The sequence below is a fragment of the Brachyhypopomus gauderio genome, unplaced genomic scaffold (genome assembly GCF_052324685.1).
Source record: "Brachyhypopomus gauderio isolate BG-103 unplaced genomic scaffold, BGAUD_0.2 sc861, whole genome shotgun sequence".
In the NCBI taxonomy this organism is placed as follows: Eukaryota; Metazoa; Chordata; class Actinopteri; order Gymnotiformes; family Hypopomidae; genus Brachyhypopomus; species Brachyhypopomus gauderio.
This window is the reverse complement of record NW_027507681.1, coordinates 3074-20087: the sequence shown is the minus strand read 5'-3', so window position 1 is coordinate 20087 and position 17014 is coordinate 3074. Positions and strand designations below refer to the sequence as shown.

General features: G+C 43.0%; 1 protein-coding gene across 1 annotated transcript; it reads right to left on the bottom strand.

Moving 5' to 3' along the window:
- Window positions 1-8178: 8178 nt before the first annotated feature.
- Window positions 8179-15309, bottom strand: LOC143508252 (schlafen family member 13-like). The gene is made up of 5 exons (XM_076996735.1): window positions 15102-15309; window positions 10574-11628; window positions 10296-10412; window positions 9128-9824; window positions 8179-8996 (listed from the first exon to the last, which is right to left on the bottom strand). Exons 2-5 carry the CDS (start codon window positions 11625-11627, stop codon window positions 8180-8182), a joined length of 2685 nt encoding a protein of 894 aa, XP_076852850.1. The 5' UTR covers window position 11628; window positions 15102-15309; the 3' UTR covers window position 8179.
- Between the last annotated feature and the right edge of the window lie 1705 nt (window positions 15310-17014).

The window sequence follows — 17014 nt, the reverse complement described above, 5'->3', positions numbered from 1 at the left end:
TGGATGGTCGTGTCCCAGTCCACTGCTCTGAAATCAACTGTTTTGCCATTGTTTCAAATACCAGCCCGTCTGTTTCCACACCAGTTGCTTGCACTGCGTATCCCATACTGCACTTCTCCCATAATGCACTTCTCCCTGGCTGCAAACTTTATGTGTCTGCAAACTTTGGCTGGCATATGAAATATACAGTACGCTAGGCATGCTTCTACAAGCATGTAGTCTCGTACAGGCGTGTGGGTCAGTCTGGCTCTCAGAACTATGCGAGTGTGTGTGTGTGTGTGTGTGTGTGTGTGTGTGTGTGTGTGTGAGAGACGGGCAGGGAGCTGCGTGTGGAGGAAGAATAACGCCCCTGTCTGCACACCCTCCGTCTGCACACACTCCGTCTCTAACCGCAGCTGTCACTCAGCGCCATGCCCCACGACCTTGTCATTACGGCCCTGTGTGCTGCCTCGTCCCAGGACGGGCCTGGTACAGCCTGTCCACAGCGCTGCTCTCCTGGGCAAATAAAGCCCACGTTAAGCACCTCCGCAAACGCCCCCTCCCCCCTGCTGACAGCGTGATCGATCTTCATCCTCAGCATGGCTCTGGCCCCGGGTATGACCCCTGCTCTGGGGACACCACTCTGGAGATAACCTCTGACCCTGGACGAGTCGTAGGGGAATAGCTGTGGCCTTGTAATCTGGTCCTGTAGACAGCAGGTTTTATATAGCACTTGTGGTTTCATGTGGTGTTTTATAGGGCTTTTTCTCTGCTTGGTGGAATTGTGTGTGTGTCCATGCAAGTGTGCACGTTGGTGTGTGCACGTTTGTGGGTGCACGTGTGCGTGCGGATGCTTGGGGGGAGGGTTTTACAAAGTCCCAATGAACCACCACCATGTATTTTTCTTAAATTGTTCCTTAATAATGTGGACTTAAATAAAGCTGATGAGTTAAACCATGTATGTTCAAAGAGGAGAACATCTAATCTGAGGTGTTGGAAGTCCCTCCGTTTGGGGTGTTATGTGTGTGTGGTTGAATTTCATATTCAGAAAGAGTGTGTATGTGTGTGTGTGCATTTTCCCCTAGGACTCCCTGGTTTAATGGATGGGGCTTTAACTTGCCCCGTGGTCAGTCTTTGCTGGACAAGTGGAACCAGATCCCTGAGGACGTAGACGTTCTTATGACCCACGGGCCTCCACTGGGTAAGTGCCACTGCTGCATTCTGCAAGCTCTCTGCAAACTGGCGTTTATTATGGGCAGATGCCCTTGTTAGACGAGCATGTTGTGTTGCATTTCAGTAAGTCAGGACTTTTTTCCAGAAGGAGTTTTCTTAGCTTACTTTTAATACTTTGCAAGTTTAGGATTAGGTTTGTGGTTTTGATTGGTGCTGGATTATGGTAAGATTTCTGGTCAAAGCAAAGGTTACAGTCAGACTTTGGTGTGTGTTGGGAGAATTCTCTGTAACCCTGTGCTGTGTTGGGAGAACTCTATTAAATCAGTGCTGTGTTGGGAGAACTCTATAAACTATTCTGTGTTGGGAGAACTCTATTAACTGTTCTGTGTTGGGATAACTCTTAACTCTGTTCTGTTTTGGGAGAACTCTATTAACTCTGTTCTGTTTTGGGAGAACTGTTCTGTGGTGGGAGAACTCTATTAACTCTGTGTTGGGAGAACTCTATTAACTCTGTTCTGTGTTGGGAGAACTCTATTAACTCTGTTCTGTGTTGGGAGAACTCCATTAACTCTGTTCTGTGTTGGCTTCAGGGTTCAGGGACTGGGTGCCTAAGGAGCTCCAGAGGGTGGGTTGTGTGGAGTTACTCAACACGGTACAGAGGCGGGTCCGTCCTAAGCTCCATGTGTATGGTGGGATCCATGAAGGTGAGTTCCATCAACACCCCCATTTACAGGCTTGTTTTAAACACACCCAAGTCATCATTTCCACATTCCACTTTGTTTGGCTTGGAAAGTTGCTGTCATAAATGTGAAAGGTTCTGGAGAAGTGGAACAGAACCAGCCAGACAAAGACTCCTGGGGCTGGTTGCCCCGGACAAAGTAAGCCCATTCCTAGACTCTAGACTGCACTGCCAGTGGTCAGTCACCACTAGAGATACAACTCCTAGACTGATTCTGGGTCAGGGAGTCTGGCCTGCAACATACTATGAAGACGTTTTGATGAGTCTAATTGAACCCTGCAGGTAGTTCCTGCTTACAGCACCCAAACACCTCACCCTGTACCTAACTAGTCATGTCTCCTCTACTGTCCCTTAGAGGAACACTTACAATAGACCTTCCCATCACCTCCAACATATTTGGACACCCCCCTCCTCACTCTGTCTCTGTCTCTGTCTTTCTCTCTAGGATATGGCCTAATGACTGATGGATATACCACATTCATCAACTCCTCAACATGTACAGTCAGTTTCCAGCCCACCAACCCTCCAATCATATTTGACCTTCCCAATCCAGGAAGCTCATGAAAATCAGCCCACCCCAAAATGGCCCCTTTTTCTACTTTACACTTCTTAACTTTAATGGTCTTTTTGTACTTGTATTTAAAAAAATGTAAAAAACGACTGCATGGATACGTAATATTTTTAAAGATTTAAGATCATGCTATGATGAGTTTGCTGGAAAAGAAAAAAAACTTGAATTCATATTTATGTTTGGATTTGTTTTCTTGTCACATTCCTTTCTGTCTGAAAACAAAGCATATTTTAAAGGAACCTTTGAGAGGCTCTGCAAGACTTGTGTGTTTTTTGCACAACACATCTGTTGTGGTAAACACAGAGCAAGCTATTGTATTGAAGGCCATTTCTTCAGTCCTTTACAGCTTTAGAGCCAAACCCTCTGTGGGTCGGCACTCTGAGGCTTAGCACCCACGGTGTTTAAAGCTTTAGCATATTTATTGGTGCAGTCAAACCCATTCCTTTTACCTGTCAGGACAATGCATCCTGTCTGTAGTTCAAGTCATGCACCACCCTCAGAAACGTTATTCTCACTGTATATTCTGAGAGGAATGGAGGAAGTGTCGAGGCAGAAGTGATTTAGGATTATGGCACCGTACAGTTCGAGCTCATTTCAGTAGTCGTCTTCCTGCATGGCGTCTGTCCTGCCATAGCAGTGCAGTGGCTACAGCACGACCGTATGGGCGGAGCTTTGATCAGGCTCTACCGTATGGGTGGAGCTTTGATCAGGCTCTACCATATGGGTGGAGCTTTGATCAGGCTCTACCGTATGGGCGGAGCTTTGATCAGGCTCTACCGTATGGGTGGAGTTTTGATCAGGCTCTACCGTATGGGTGGAGCTTTGTTCAGGCTCTACCGTATGGGCGGAGCTTTGATCAGGCTCTACCGTATGGACGGAGCTTTGTTCAGGCTCTACCGTATAGGCAGAGCTTTGTTCAAGCTCTACCGTATGGGCGGAGCTTTGTTCAGGCTCTACTGTATAGGCGGAGCTTTGTTCAGGCTCTACTGTATGGGCGGAGCTTTGTTCATGCTCTACTGTATAGGCAGAGCTTTGTTCAGGCTCTACTGTATGGGCGGAGCTTTGTTCAGGCTCTACTGTATGGGCGGAGCTTTGTTTGGTCATGTCCCATGTCATTCAATTTTCACTTTTTGAAATTTTCTGTCAAGTCAGACCTGGGTGTGAATTTGACCAGGAAGAAAAGAAAAAAAAAAGAAAAAACCATCAGTGAATGTTTTGTTTTTTTATTATATTCCCTCCTGGTGAACTTTAGTTGCCTTGTAATAATGTGTTTGTTGTATTTTACCCTATTTCAGATTACAGTCTTGTTAGTATACATACGAGGAAAGTAATGGGTTCTACGGCCATGATCTCATCGCTGCCACTGTAAATGCTACGTTTCCATGTTTGAGGGCTTTCTGTTTTTTACTCATTGTGTCATTTACTCAACTTTATACGCAAATAAAACTGGGAGATTTGTAGCCCACGTGTCTGTCAGTGATTTTTGCCTCATTAAGTTGGGTGCTGTGGTGAGGCCGTACGGCGTGGGTGTGGAGCTGGGACTCCCGCGGTGGAGAACACCGCCCCGCTCCGTTTCCGCAGCTGGGGACGTTCACAGCCATTCTGCCATTCCTGATTGATCCAGTTCATTAATTACCTGTCAGCGGCTGAAATTAATCGGCCCCGCCGACAGGGCTGGGGCACGACCCCATGTTCTCCTGACGGCTGTCATTGATTGGGGAGAATTTGTCGTGGCGGACCTCGGTGGAGGGTCACGTGCGGGGCAGTGTGGGCTTTGACCCCCGCGTGTCCGTGATGACGGCAGGACCACAAGGCTCGGAGCTGGCCAATGACGAGCTACGGAAGACCAGACCAGCTGTGCACTCCTCACGCAGCAGGAGAAACCAGCCAATAAGAACCGTGCACTCCTCACGCAGCAGGGACACAAGCAGCGGCCGTCCAGTCCGGCCCCGTCCCAGACTGCCTCATGATGTCCAGCTGACCGAGGGGTTGTGAAAGCCCTCTGGAGTCTTAAGGCTGTGTTCGAAATAGATTACTACATACTGGATACTGCATACTGGACTCAGTATATACTGGATACTGCATACTGGTCCTCGTAGTAGTATGCAGTACAGTTTCCAGTATGCGACAAAAGCAAAGCATACTACGGGGTCACGTGATCGTAGCGTTGCATGATGGGATGCAGTACACCACGAAGATAGCTCTGTTCGCGTACTGGAATATTTTGTGGAAGTAGGAGGTCATCCGGGTATGTTTCACGTACTGGAAATTTTCATTTTGGTCACATACTGCATACGACATACTGATTTGGGGCTCGATCAGTACGCCAGTAGTATGTAGTAGGCCAGGGGTAATCAATTAAATCTTTCCGCGGTCCATTTTTGGCAGATAGCTCAGACCTTAGGTCCGGGTCCGCGGTGGCGAACGAAAGTTGTTGAGCGGGGGGGGGGGGGGGAACGAAAGTTGTTGGAGGGGGGGGGGGGCGAACGAAAGTTGTTGGCGGGGGGGGGGGGGGCGGCGAACGTAACACTCAAATGGGTGGTGAACGTAACACGTAAATTCTCCGGTTTAAAATATAGTCTCCCGTTACATTTTTTTTGGCATTTTGGTCTGTATCCAGTTAATCAGGAATGTGATTGGGTCCGGACAGGACGGCGTTCGGGTCCGGATCCGGACCGCGGTCCGCCATTTGGTGATACCTGTAGTAGGCTATTTCGAACACAGCCTAAGCCTGGACTGCTGGTGAGCTCTAACAAGGCGTTTCTCGTGGTGGCGCACTGCCATATATGCACTTACCTTCATGTTTCCGCTCGTGTGCTCCGTGTCATTGTAAATAGCTCATTTAACATCCGACATTCAGTGCGACATTCAGACTGGGCTTGTGAGGCCTGGATCTCCATAAACCTCGCGAAGCATAATGATGATTACAGGGGGAAAATCATTTCATTTTATTTATCCAGGAGTCACTTTAAACGGCCTTATTACTAATGTACGTCTAAAGTTCTGAATTTTGATGATAACTCTTGTATGCAAGTGCGAACATCTTGGTTCTTATTTAATATTACCATTATTTTTTATAATTGTGTACAACTTAATTATCTGATGTAGAAATGTAGGTCATTGTTACGATATGTCAAGAGATTATAATATCCTTTTGATCAAGCAAGCAAGCACTGTCTTATAACGGTTTGGGTAATTTAACATTTATCATGTTTATCCATCCAGCCTTCCGTTATACTGTCGGTTAACGGTGTTCGTTGTATCCAGCAAAACTGAGCTCAAACGGACGACACTCGATTCTGAAATATCTATACAGCGTCCTGATATGAAACTTTATACGGTAAGTTTTCTAAAGTGAAATTACGAGAAACGTTGAAAGCACTTTGACTCGCCAAGCTCGTCGGAGCTCATCAGACGGATACTCTACAAACCCCGTGTGCTGTTTCATTTCTAAGCAGTAGACTGGCAACAGGATTTAAAAAAGGGTTCACGTTTGAGTTGGAGATGCTCTTAAACAGTGTTTACTACAATGTTGCTCTTTGTCCTCCGGCACTAGACCCCTACTGTAACCTAGATGACCGTAATCTGAACCAGGCCATGCAGATTTGAGGGGGCACGCTCACGCTCAATCGCTGAACGGGAACGCGCAGCGGGTGGGCGGAGCCTGGTATGTGGGCGTATGACGGGAAACTTCGGCGGACAGCACACTCGGGCCAGTTTAAACGTTGAACTTATTTTTATTTGAATATAAATATGATTTTAAATATTTCAAATGTGATCTATAGAAAAAAAACGATACAGTGTATTTACACATTAGAGTGGAACAGAAGCAAAGGGAGGTTTGATTTTACAGAGTTGCATGAATTTATGGCGTGGTTTAATACGCTTATGGCTTATACTTGTATATGTTTGTCATTTTGTTTGTTTAAATAGCAATGCTGACTGACTAGACATTCTCGATATCGACAAGTACAAACGGCAAGCTAGATGACAATTATGTGCATAAGCCTCCCCCTTGTGGCGTAAAACATTTTAACACACATTCAGGGAGGTCTTTGTGCCACTTGTTTTCGCAAACTTTTGTTTTCGTAATTTATGTGTAATTGTATGTGATTTTTAAAACAAATAATAGTTAGTCTTAAAATACGAGTTCTCAAAGGCAACAGAATTACATATGAGGATACGTTTACTGAGGGTTCATTCCAGGCGTAAATTATGTTCCGTTTTATAGCGTGAATATTCATACTCTAGTTTGTTTTTCCAAAATAGTAAAACTAGTAACTGTTCGAACACTGATAACAATTCAACGACCATAAGTCAAGGAAAGTTTATTTGCATACCACTTTTCATACAAAGCAGCAATACACATAATATACATCAGGTAGAAGAATAACGAGGTTTATTACAGGCCTTTGCCAAGAAATAAAAGTAAAATGTAATAAAATATATTCAAAATAAAATTCAAATATTCATGCAAAAATTGAGTTTAAAGAAATAAGAAAAAATATGCTTTAAATTTCAGTTTAAAACATCTGGATCTGGGCTCTTCTGGTATCCTCCAACAGATGGTTCCATTTAGAAACAGCAAGGTAGCTTTTTACCTTGGGCAAGATTACCTGATTAGTTCTGAACGACAGAAGAGTTCTGCCTAACTCGTATCAGATAGCATATCAGATAGATACTGTGGCCCCACACCATTAAGCCGTTTATAAACCAGTAATAGTAGTAGTGGTATACTGGTAGGCAGTGGCTGCAAGAATGGGGATGATGTGTTGGTTTGGCCCTAGTGAGAACTCTAGCAGCTGCATTTTCAAACAACTGAAACCGTTTGTCTTTTTCTAGTCACATAAAAAGGTCATTATATATATATATATATAAAGGGCAGTATTCAAACCTGTTAGAGATAAAAGCATGGATGAGTTACTCTAGATCTGGTTTAGTCAAGACTCCTCTTGTTGATGTTCTTAAGATAACAGAATGCTGATTGACTAACTGATTTGATATGACTGCTAAAACTGCTAAAAAAAATCAGTTTCTATTAATATGCCTGGGCTACGAGCTCTTTGGAATCTAGGGGTTTCTAGCCCAATGCAGCTAGTCTGTGCTTTTCATTGCTATCACCAAACATAATCACCATTTTATCTTTATTCAACTGCAGAAGGTTTTAGCCCATCCAGTACAAGTAATTCTGTAAGTAATGAAGTGTTGTTCATATAATTGGTATGCTAGCGTAGAGGCTTGTATGATTTGGCTAAGCATGTAGAAGGTAAATAGGAGCAATGCAAGAAATTTGTCCAGACAGCATGAGGAAGGAAGATGACCAAAACACTTATGCATGGAAATAATCTTTAAGTGAACCTGGGTTCATGGCCATCTTAAAGCACCTCCATCTGGGTCCATCTTAAAGCACCTCCATCTAGGTCCATGCCCATAATTGAGTCGATGGTGCAAATCAGCCTTTAAAAACTGCTATTGATTGGCCAGTTTTATAAGCATACACTGGCAAGTCTGCCCTTTGTCACTTAGTTAATGCATCCCCCCCCCCCCCCAATACCATTTTGTATGTGCAGTGTGGGCATTCTAAAAGGACAGATTATTTTTAACCAACAAAAGGAAACTTTTTGGTAGTTTGCAGTCTACACCACCACAATTCCTTAATCACCCAGTTTTCCTGTTTGATTATACTTGTATGTCATTATTACATTTCTGTCAGAAGATTACTGCTGCCATGAGCGTTTTTGGCATTGTTTAATGGGAGATCTTGTCCAGTATCTTACAGGAACTTGTAGATATAGTCTGATTCTAGCTCTGGAATATGCAATCAGCAAAAGGTTGGGCTCAATCTCAGTCTGGGTGGGATGAGCAGCCGGTTGAACCAGAATCACAATGTTTCTCTCCAGACCAGAGAACCTGCGGATAGTGTCCATCACTACCACATCATCATCAATATGCTCAATGTTGCCATGTGGGAAACTGAAGTTTCTATTGCCCACCAGGGAATCCTGAGCATCCCTAGTTGAGAAGAGAACCGTGATATCTCTCGGTGAATGGCCGCTGCTCAAAAGGGTTTGAACGAGTTTCTCCACTTGTGTCATTGCGGGAGGTTGGTATGTGTATCTATGAAAGTTCCCTTCCAAAGAGGGGATATAGGACATTTTCTCACACATATATTTCAAATGGGTAGACATGTCTTCACTAGATTCATCTTCAATCTTTGTTAATATTTTTCTCATTTCATTGAATACCTTTTTAGAATTTCGGACAACCTTGTTTAGGTAAGCAATGCCAATGTTGTTCTGATTGGGCAGTGAAGGCAAACCGTTTCTAAAGCTGTGACATTTCTGGAAGTAGTCAACGAATACCCAGAGGATTCCCCCAGATCTCTCCACATGCTCCTTTGCCTTTACGTACCAGTCTCCATCCTCGAGGCGGAAGTTTTGGCCCTCATCTACCACTATATGAAAGACATCAGTGTAAGCATAGTCCTTCTTCATGAAGCCAGATCTTGTGTCACACAGGCAAAGATTCTGCTTTCTGCAAAAATGTAAAAGAATTTTTTGAAACATTATGCATTAGACTAAACTGTTAAACCAATACACTTAAACCTAATTTGCTATCCATGTAAAAAGTGGCAAGAAAATCTTAAGACACCCAGTAAAACTCACCCTATAGACACTTTCAAACCTAGATTTTCACAAAGGTAAAGGACCTTTTCTGACGGTTTAGATTTTTTGATCTTCTTAATTTTCTCCAACGCTACCAGTGTCTTCCCAGAACCAGGCAAGCCATGAATAAACAAATATTTATGGCCATCGGAATACTGAAGAATCGAGTACTGTTCCTCAGTGAGCAGATTGAGGATCTCCGAGCCAAGTCTGTCTCTCAGTGGGGAGATGAAGCTGAGGACCACAATGACCAAGGAGCGTAGCAGAGCTTTCACCTCTTCCACATGACCAAGGAAGTAGGTCCGAGGATACGGGAGAGACTCGGCAGTCTCATTTATCAGCTCCCCTGTGTTGCAGTCCAGTAGATAAGGCACCACACAAACCCTCTTGGTATATCCTCCAAGATTCACCAGCTTCTGTTTGAGATGAAATGCTGTTTCTTTAGCATATTTCCACAATTCAGGAGTTTCTTTGTTCACAACAGAGAACAGTTTGGGATATTGTCCAGAGGTGACCAATAGAGCCTCGCAAATGACATCTTCATTTCCTGGTTGGCTGATGTCAACAGCCCAGCTTTTGGACATAATTAATATTCCTGACTCGCTCTGAAATTTACTGAGAGTGGTGCGGACGTTTGGGTACCCCTCCAAGAGCTCTTTACAGGTGGACAGTTTTAGAGCCTTGTCTTTATTTGGTACTAAAAGCAGAAAGAAAACATTTAATATACACTTCCTTGCCTGAACATGACAAAAAATATCTCCTTGACAACTCCTGCACTGTATTCCAATCTCTCAACTCCTGCACTGTATTCTAATCTCTCAACTCCTGCACTGTATTCTAATCTCTCAACTCCTGCACTGTATTCTAATCTCTCAACTCCTGCACTGTATTCTAATCTCTCAACTCCTGTACTATATTCTAATCTCTCAACTCCTGTACTATATTCTAATCTCTCAACTCCTGCACTGTATTCTAATCTCTGTGACGCCTGTAATATATACAAAAGTGAAAGGGCATATTTAAGGTTACTTGACAGTAAATATTTTAATATTTAGACTATACTGATTTAAATATCTTCAAAATGGTTTTATGAATCTTGGGGACAATAAAATAATCAAACAATAATTATTCTGAATCACTTGGTCATAACATGGTCCAAATCCATTACCTGGAAAGATTCTGTCCTGCAGGTCTGCAATCTTCTCAACACTGTACACTGGTTGACACTGAGGAGGAGAATCTTGCAGATTCAGTGCAGACTCAAACTTTTTACTCAGTTGGTCATCTGTAGAGATGGGCAAAATTTGATCATACCATACATAGTACAAAGTACTGATACATCTTCAGCTAATAAAAAAAATTACAAACATACTGATATAAATATTTAATTTCAGCAAAAGCAATGTAAATCTAAATTAACTTTATGTTTTTTAAGAGTAGATGTACCTGAGACGGGGAACTGCACCTTCTCCAGCCAGTCTGTGCATTTGAGTGGAGATACAGTACCGTTTTTTATCTCCCAGCTCTTCGGATCATCTTCAAAGACGGCACAGCAGAACTGGACAATCTTTATCGCAACAATATACCCTGGGTCATTTACTGTAGCTGAAACTGGAAATACTTTGACCTCTGGACACCACGTGGTCTGACGTGCACAGTGATGTGTGTGAACAGCTCGGTTCATGGCTTTATCACGCAGGTCTTCAACTCTTCTCTTCAGTTCATTAAGATCCAAAGTCTGGCCACAACCAACCACTTCTCTTGTTTTGTCATCTATACCAATGAAGATGAAGCCGCCGTGCGTGTTCCCAAAAGCAGACAGGTACCGGGGGAGAGCCTCTTCTAGTCTCTTTGTCAGATTCTTTTCACTGCGAAAACTTTTGAACTCCACATATACATTTTCACCAAAGTCCAAGATTTGATTGAGTCGAGCCACTTCTTCATTATAGAACACACCAGCCTTGTAATATATATCATCATCAGAGCCCAACATCAGTTTTTGTTTTTTTACACGAGGTTCTTGATAAACATCGTGACCTTGTTCACGATTCTTTAAGAATTCCACTACTGTCCTTGGTGACATGACAAAGGCAGACCTTCCAGATCTTTCCACCAGACCAGTGCTCAGACTGCAGAGTCTAGCTCGTCCTTCTGCTGGAAACCATGACCTCACGTAAAACTGCAACGTATTTTCATGCTGTTTGACCTGAAGAAACTCTTCAATTCGTGCAGAATCAAGAAGGGCACTTAAACCATCTTCCAAATCTTTACCAATGCCAACTTCATTGTAATTATAAGTGGGCATCCTAGATATAACGCAGAGAATCCCACCACCAGAATTTAGAAGGGCACAAACACCTTCTAAGAAAACTTTCTTCTGCCTTTCCCGCACCGTTTTATCCAAACGTTTCCTTGTATCCTCTCCAAATGTCATTTCTTCAATCCAAAGCACTTGATCTGGATATTCTCGAGCGGTTTCCACTCTTATTACTGAAGCCATGCTGTGGGGCAAGATTACATTCAAAGTGATTAAAAGCTGGTACCAACAATACCCAAATACATTATCATCTACTTTATATTTTGCAGAGGATTCAGCTGCAGTGTGGGAATGTTTTATAGCTCATAAGCACTTCTCTTAGGGCGTACTCACACTAGGCATGGTTTGCTGGTTCCGTGCTGGGGCCCGGTTATCCCCCCTCCCCACTCCCCCTCTGGCCTGCACTCACAATGGCTTCATCAATCCGGCCCGAGCATGCTTACGTCATCACAACGGGACTTTATTTGGAAATAAAAGCGCGCTCGCACAACACTATGGAGTTCACGATTCTCTTTTTATTGTATTTTTGGAGTCGTTTTGGGAGTGCAGAAACACAGTGCAAGCACAGATTTATCGATAATTTAACACAACGATTGTCTGCTAATCGCTTTGCCGCTATGACTGTTTAAGGTGAGCATCGCATCACTGATGTCATGTTTGAGTTCCAGCGAAATGAACCAATCAGACGAGGCACCAAGCGGGCCCGGGCACGGATAGCGCTCACACCAGAAGCGAACCGTGCCCGAGTCCACATGAATCGTGCCCTGGCCCACCTCTTCAAGCGGGCCCGAGCACGGTTAACTGATCCGGGCCCGGGCACGGTTGGAGCGCTCACACTAGCCAAACGAACCGTGCTTCGGCAGGGAACCGTGCCCGGATCACAGATTCTAGTGTGAGTACGCCTTTAGTGCCGATTCTGCTACTTAGCTCACTAAGATGTTAGGACATTTGAGGAGTCATATAAACCATAGCTATTTAATGCAATACGTTATATACATATACAAAAAAAAGTGCCATATTTGTCAATTGTGATTTTTCACCACAATCGTAATTTGTCCTCCGCATTTACCCATCTGTGCAATGAGACACACACACACACACACACACACACACACACACACACACACACACACACACACACTAGTGATTACTAGGGGGCTGTGGATCACACGTGCCCAGAGCGGTGGGCAGCCCTAGCCCGGCGCCCGGGGAGCAGTTGGGGTTAGGTGCCTTGCTCAAGGGCACCTCAGTCATGGCCTCAGGCCTGGGAATCATACTGTGCCCGTTTGCTCAGCTAGTTGCTCGCTGTGTCGCACGCTTGAGACAACATTTTCTGCCTCTCGTGCCTATGAGACATTTATCTAACGCGTTTGATATTTTCAGCCAATTGGAAGCTCGCTTGGCCTCGCATGACACTTCAGTGTCACGTGGTACTGAAGGTAGCGTTTAGTTTGTGGAAGAAAAACTTTGCATTGAATGTTCAGTTGTTTGAGCATGTATTACGTGAAGTCACTTATTTTCATGTAGTACAACAGAATGAATTGTTGTGGTTCACCATTTTAGGGACTGTCAACCAAAACACGCAGTTTCTCTATCCTTTTAAAACGTAACATTACATAAATGTTATGCATATTAAACATTGACTGTATATACGATGTCGGTGGGTCTCCGTTTTCCACTCTTTTACAGTCTATATAAAGTTTGAGATACTGAGTTAGTAAAAAAAGAGTATTTTCCTGAGTATTTTACTCGCTGTGTGTGGGGGGCTTAACACACCAGAAAACTGATGTTGAAAAACTATTTTATTTGTCAACATTTAATGCACAGATGTAACAAAAGACACACACCCTCAGCCCCACCCCCTGCCTATCATCCACTGGTTCCGCCCCTACTCCCACCCCTCATCTCTCCCCCGTACTCTATCCTGAGTATATCTTATTATACTCATATAATCTCTCCCTCAAGTCTGTGAGATGTTTCTGAGCCACGCGTGCTGGTCTTCCTGTTTTGCCCATCTGTCTCTAAACATGTCCTGCTTGAGCCTCATCATTGTTAGCGTGTTCTTTCATGTTTGACTGTGTGTGTTGGGTTTGCCTATTGGTTCTGCATGTCTGCTTTTCTGAATAAACAGTCCGCTTTGCTCAAGCATCTGCATCCATTCTTTCCTAGTATTACAACTGATTACTGTTGTTCTGAAATTATTATTGTTGTTCTATTCTAAGAGAAAAAACATGTTTTATGTACGAAATTGTTTGTGGTGCACTATTTTTTTCAACAAATATTTTCTACCAACATGGATGTGGATGCAGATCTGTGAAAAAGTAATATACACCCTCCCAAACCCCCATCCCCTCAAATCCCCCCCATCCCATCCAACATCCCCCAACCCCTCCAATCCCCCAAACACCCTCCAACACTCCCATGCTCTCCAACACCCTCTAACACCCCCCAACCCCCCCCAAACACCCTCCAACACCCTCATCTCCTCCAACACCTCTATCCCATCCAACACCTCAAATCCCCCAAACAACCTCCAACACGTCTATCCCCTCCAACACTCTCCCAAACCCACTATTACTTTTGCGGATCATTGATGCATAGTTGTTGTTCACTGATTTGTTAGGAATGGACTGGGACCCAGAAGGTAATATTTTTAAGAAAAACAAACCTAAGGAATAGGCACGGCATGTTTAAAAAATAGAGGGAATAGAACATTTCATGACTTATATATGCATTCATTGTTAAGTAAATTCCTTAATAGAGCAACGTATCCTGGGAGCTACAGCTCATATAAACCAAAGGACACAACTAACACGTTAATGATGTTAAGTCCGTCTGAGGTAAAAAAAAAAAAAAAAGTAACAAGATTTTCTCCCCTATGTTTTCCAACCTTGCCAGTTTTAAGGGTTAAGTCGGGAACAGTTTTTATTAAATAGTTGTGGTCGGCATACTTTTCCTAGGCAGCAATGGCGCATTTCCTACTAAACTCCTGCGCCAAGTTCGGTTAAATCACTGATCACACATGAATATGAACTAAATCAACAATATGCATTTAAAATTAAGGCGGCTGTTTTTCTTAAGAGATTTGCCCAAGCACCCGAACAGACTTAAGATTAAGAATGGACATAAGATTTTTAACACGCAACATTTTCACGGTTTAATACCTTTATCTACGTCGATGGAGTAACTGGATTTATTGTTTCAAAACAAACGCTAAACGCTACATTGGTAACTGGTAGGGCGAGCTTATCTAGCTCAGATAAGGTAAGCTAAAGTTGAAACTAAACTTAAACGAAACCCCATTTCGTCTAACGTTCAACTGGTCAGTGCTAACTTTATAATACTAAATGTATCAACTTCCACAAACTCAAAATATATTGTCACCGCAGAACCGCATATAAAAGCTTTCGACTGGACAACAGTTTCAGTGGAAGGTTTTAAGAGTAGGTCCAACAATCTTCAAAATAAACTCAAAACCCTCCTGATCAGAAGGTGAATGTATAACGACTCCGACATTTCAGCGGACCGTTTCACCTCACTTAACCCAACGGTCACCTCACTACAACCCCGTCGCTTCTGGACCTTATAGGGTGAAGACAAGAACTGCCCCGTGAATTCGGGGTGGTTTTAACGTAGGTTCAGCCTTAGATAAGTTACCTGTTTAAGGTGAAGCGACTGGTTCTGCGTCCTGACCTCTAGACTGAGGTGATACTGTAACAGTGTGTTCCTGTAACACCAGCCAAACGCAGGATGGGGGTGGGACTGATTCCTTGGTTTGGCACTGGCCTAAAACCTGCAGAAACGGAGGAACGTGGCAAATCGGGAAGCAACATCCCTAAGTTTCAGAACATGTCATCATGTCTCCCAGCAGTCTGCAACATTTTGTTACGATTTCACGCAAAAGGGAAACAAGCCATTTTAAACAAACTCTTGCAGAACTTTAAACAACATTATCGATCATCATAAAATCATTTTTTATTAAATAAGAAAACGGTGGGCTGTTGTATAGTCAGCAGGGCTGGGCGGTTTTTATGGCTGCGATATGTTTCACTGTTTTGTCATCTGTTTTTAAAGCAACCAAAACGGAAAGTCCCAAACGCGTTCTTTTTCCCGCGTTCTTTTTTCAAACCAGTGCTACGCTTAGATACGACCGATAAGAAAATTAATCGCCGACTAACGTTCCGCTCAACAACGTCGCCGTATCAGATCGACTCTTACTGTATGTAGCCAGTCAGCACTACACAAATATGTGATTTAACCAATGGGAATCCTTACCACGACAAACAGATTCCTGAATGAACTTTATTCAGATATATATAGTGGCGGATCTATAAAAATATTTATGGGGTGGCGAGAGGGTGGCAGGAATTTTTGAGAGGTGGTAACATATGGCAGACGTATATATTCTGAATTTAATCACAGTTTGATGAGAAATAGTATTTACACACTACAAAAGTATCTATGGACTGAGCTGTACTAAGGTGAGCATAAACACAATGTGGAAATAAAAGGGTCATGGAACCCAAACAAGGTTCTGGACATTGTTTTTATTGTTTACTCAGAACACACACTAACCCTCATCAGACTGTGTTGACACACTAACATTTTAGCCTGGGGGAGTATTGTTTAGGTTCATTTGTTTACTTTTGGAATTTAGCAATAGATACATTGTACACAAAATATTAAAACTGTCCCCATCTCAACACACTTCCACACAGGTTTACAGGTTTCCTCAGTTATTCATATTTAAGCAAAAAATGAAAATGTATATTTATTTGAAGAAGTCTAAGCAGTGTCTCTTAAATACACCTTATAGCAAAATGTCAGTTTTTGTCATTTGTTGTTCTTATTCATGTGTAACTTATATACTGTGCAGCAACAATTTCCATACCATGTGGACCAGCTCTCCTGGAGATTGTTGGTGATGTCTCTCCTTCCCTTTCACTGTCTGAGTGAACCTGAATGTTATCTTGTCTCTCGCTCTCCTCATCTTGGTGATGTTCTCCCTCCTCCATATCTTCACCGCTGTGGTGTTCTCCCACCTCCTCCTGTCCCTGGTGACCTTGGACTGGTGGTATATCGCTGTCATGTTTCTGTTGTCCTTCTCTCTCTCCTTCCAACTCCTTCTCTCTCTCCTTCCAACTCCTTTCTCTCTCCTTCCATATTGTCCTTCTCTTGCCTTTCTCTTTGGTGGGAAAAAAACTATATATGCTACCATTCCTTTTCCTTTCTGTAAGATTCAATGTCCTTGACAATGAGTAAATATTAGCTTAACCTGCTTTACACAGAACTAACGTCAGACTTAGCTAACATTGCATGTAGGTTTAGCGAAATAACGGTCATCAATCTAATTGTTTTTTTTTAGGTAAATGTCAAATTGCCAATATATATACAAAGTGCAAGTATATATATACAAGTACTCCATATTGTTTAAAATTTTATTTTCTGTATGTCTTTGTTTTAGTGCAGTTGGGGCTTTCTCTCAATTTTTATGGTTAGGAAAAGAAAATCAAGCAATAAAGCAGGTGTAAATAAAGAGCACCTGTTAAATTGGAAAAAAAAGACTGACT

What these genes read in the sequence shown, in the direction of transcription:
- LOC143508252 (XM_076996735.1), bottom strand. Translation starts at nt 11,627, where the DNA reads ATGGCTTCAGTAATAAGAGTGGAAACCGCTCGAGAATATCCAGATCAA. An exon ending in GGTGCAGTTCCCCGTCTCAG is followed by an intron (nt 10,413 to 10,573) that starts GTACATCTACTC and finishes CCATCTCTACAG; the next exon opens with ATGACCAACTGAGTAAAAAG. An exon ending in GCAGGACAGAATCTTTCCAG is followed by an intron (nt 9,825 to 10,295) that starts GTAATGGATTTG and finishes TTCTGCTTTTAG; the next exon opens with TACCAAATAAAGACAAGGCT.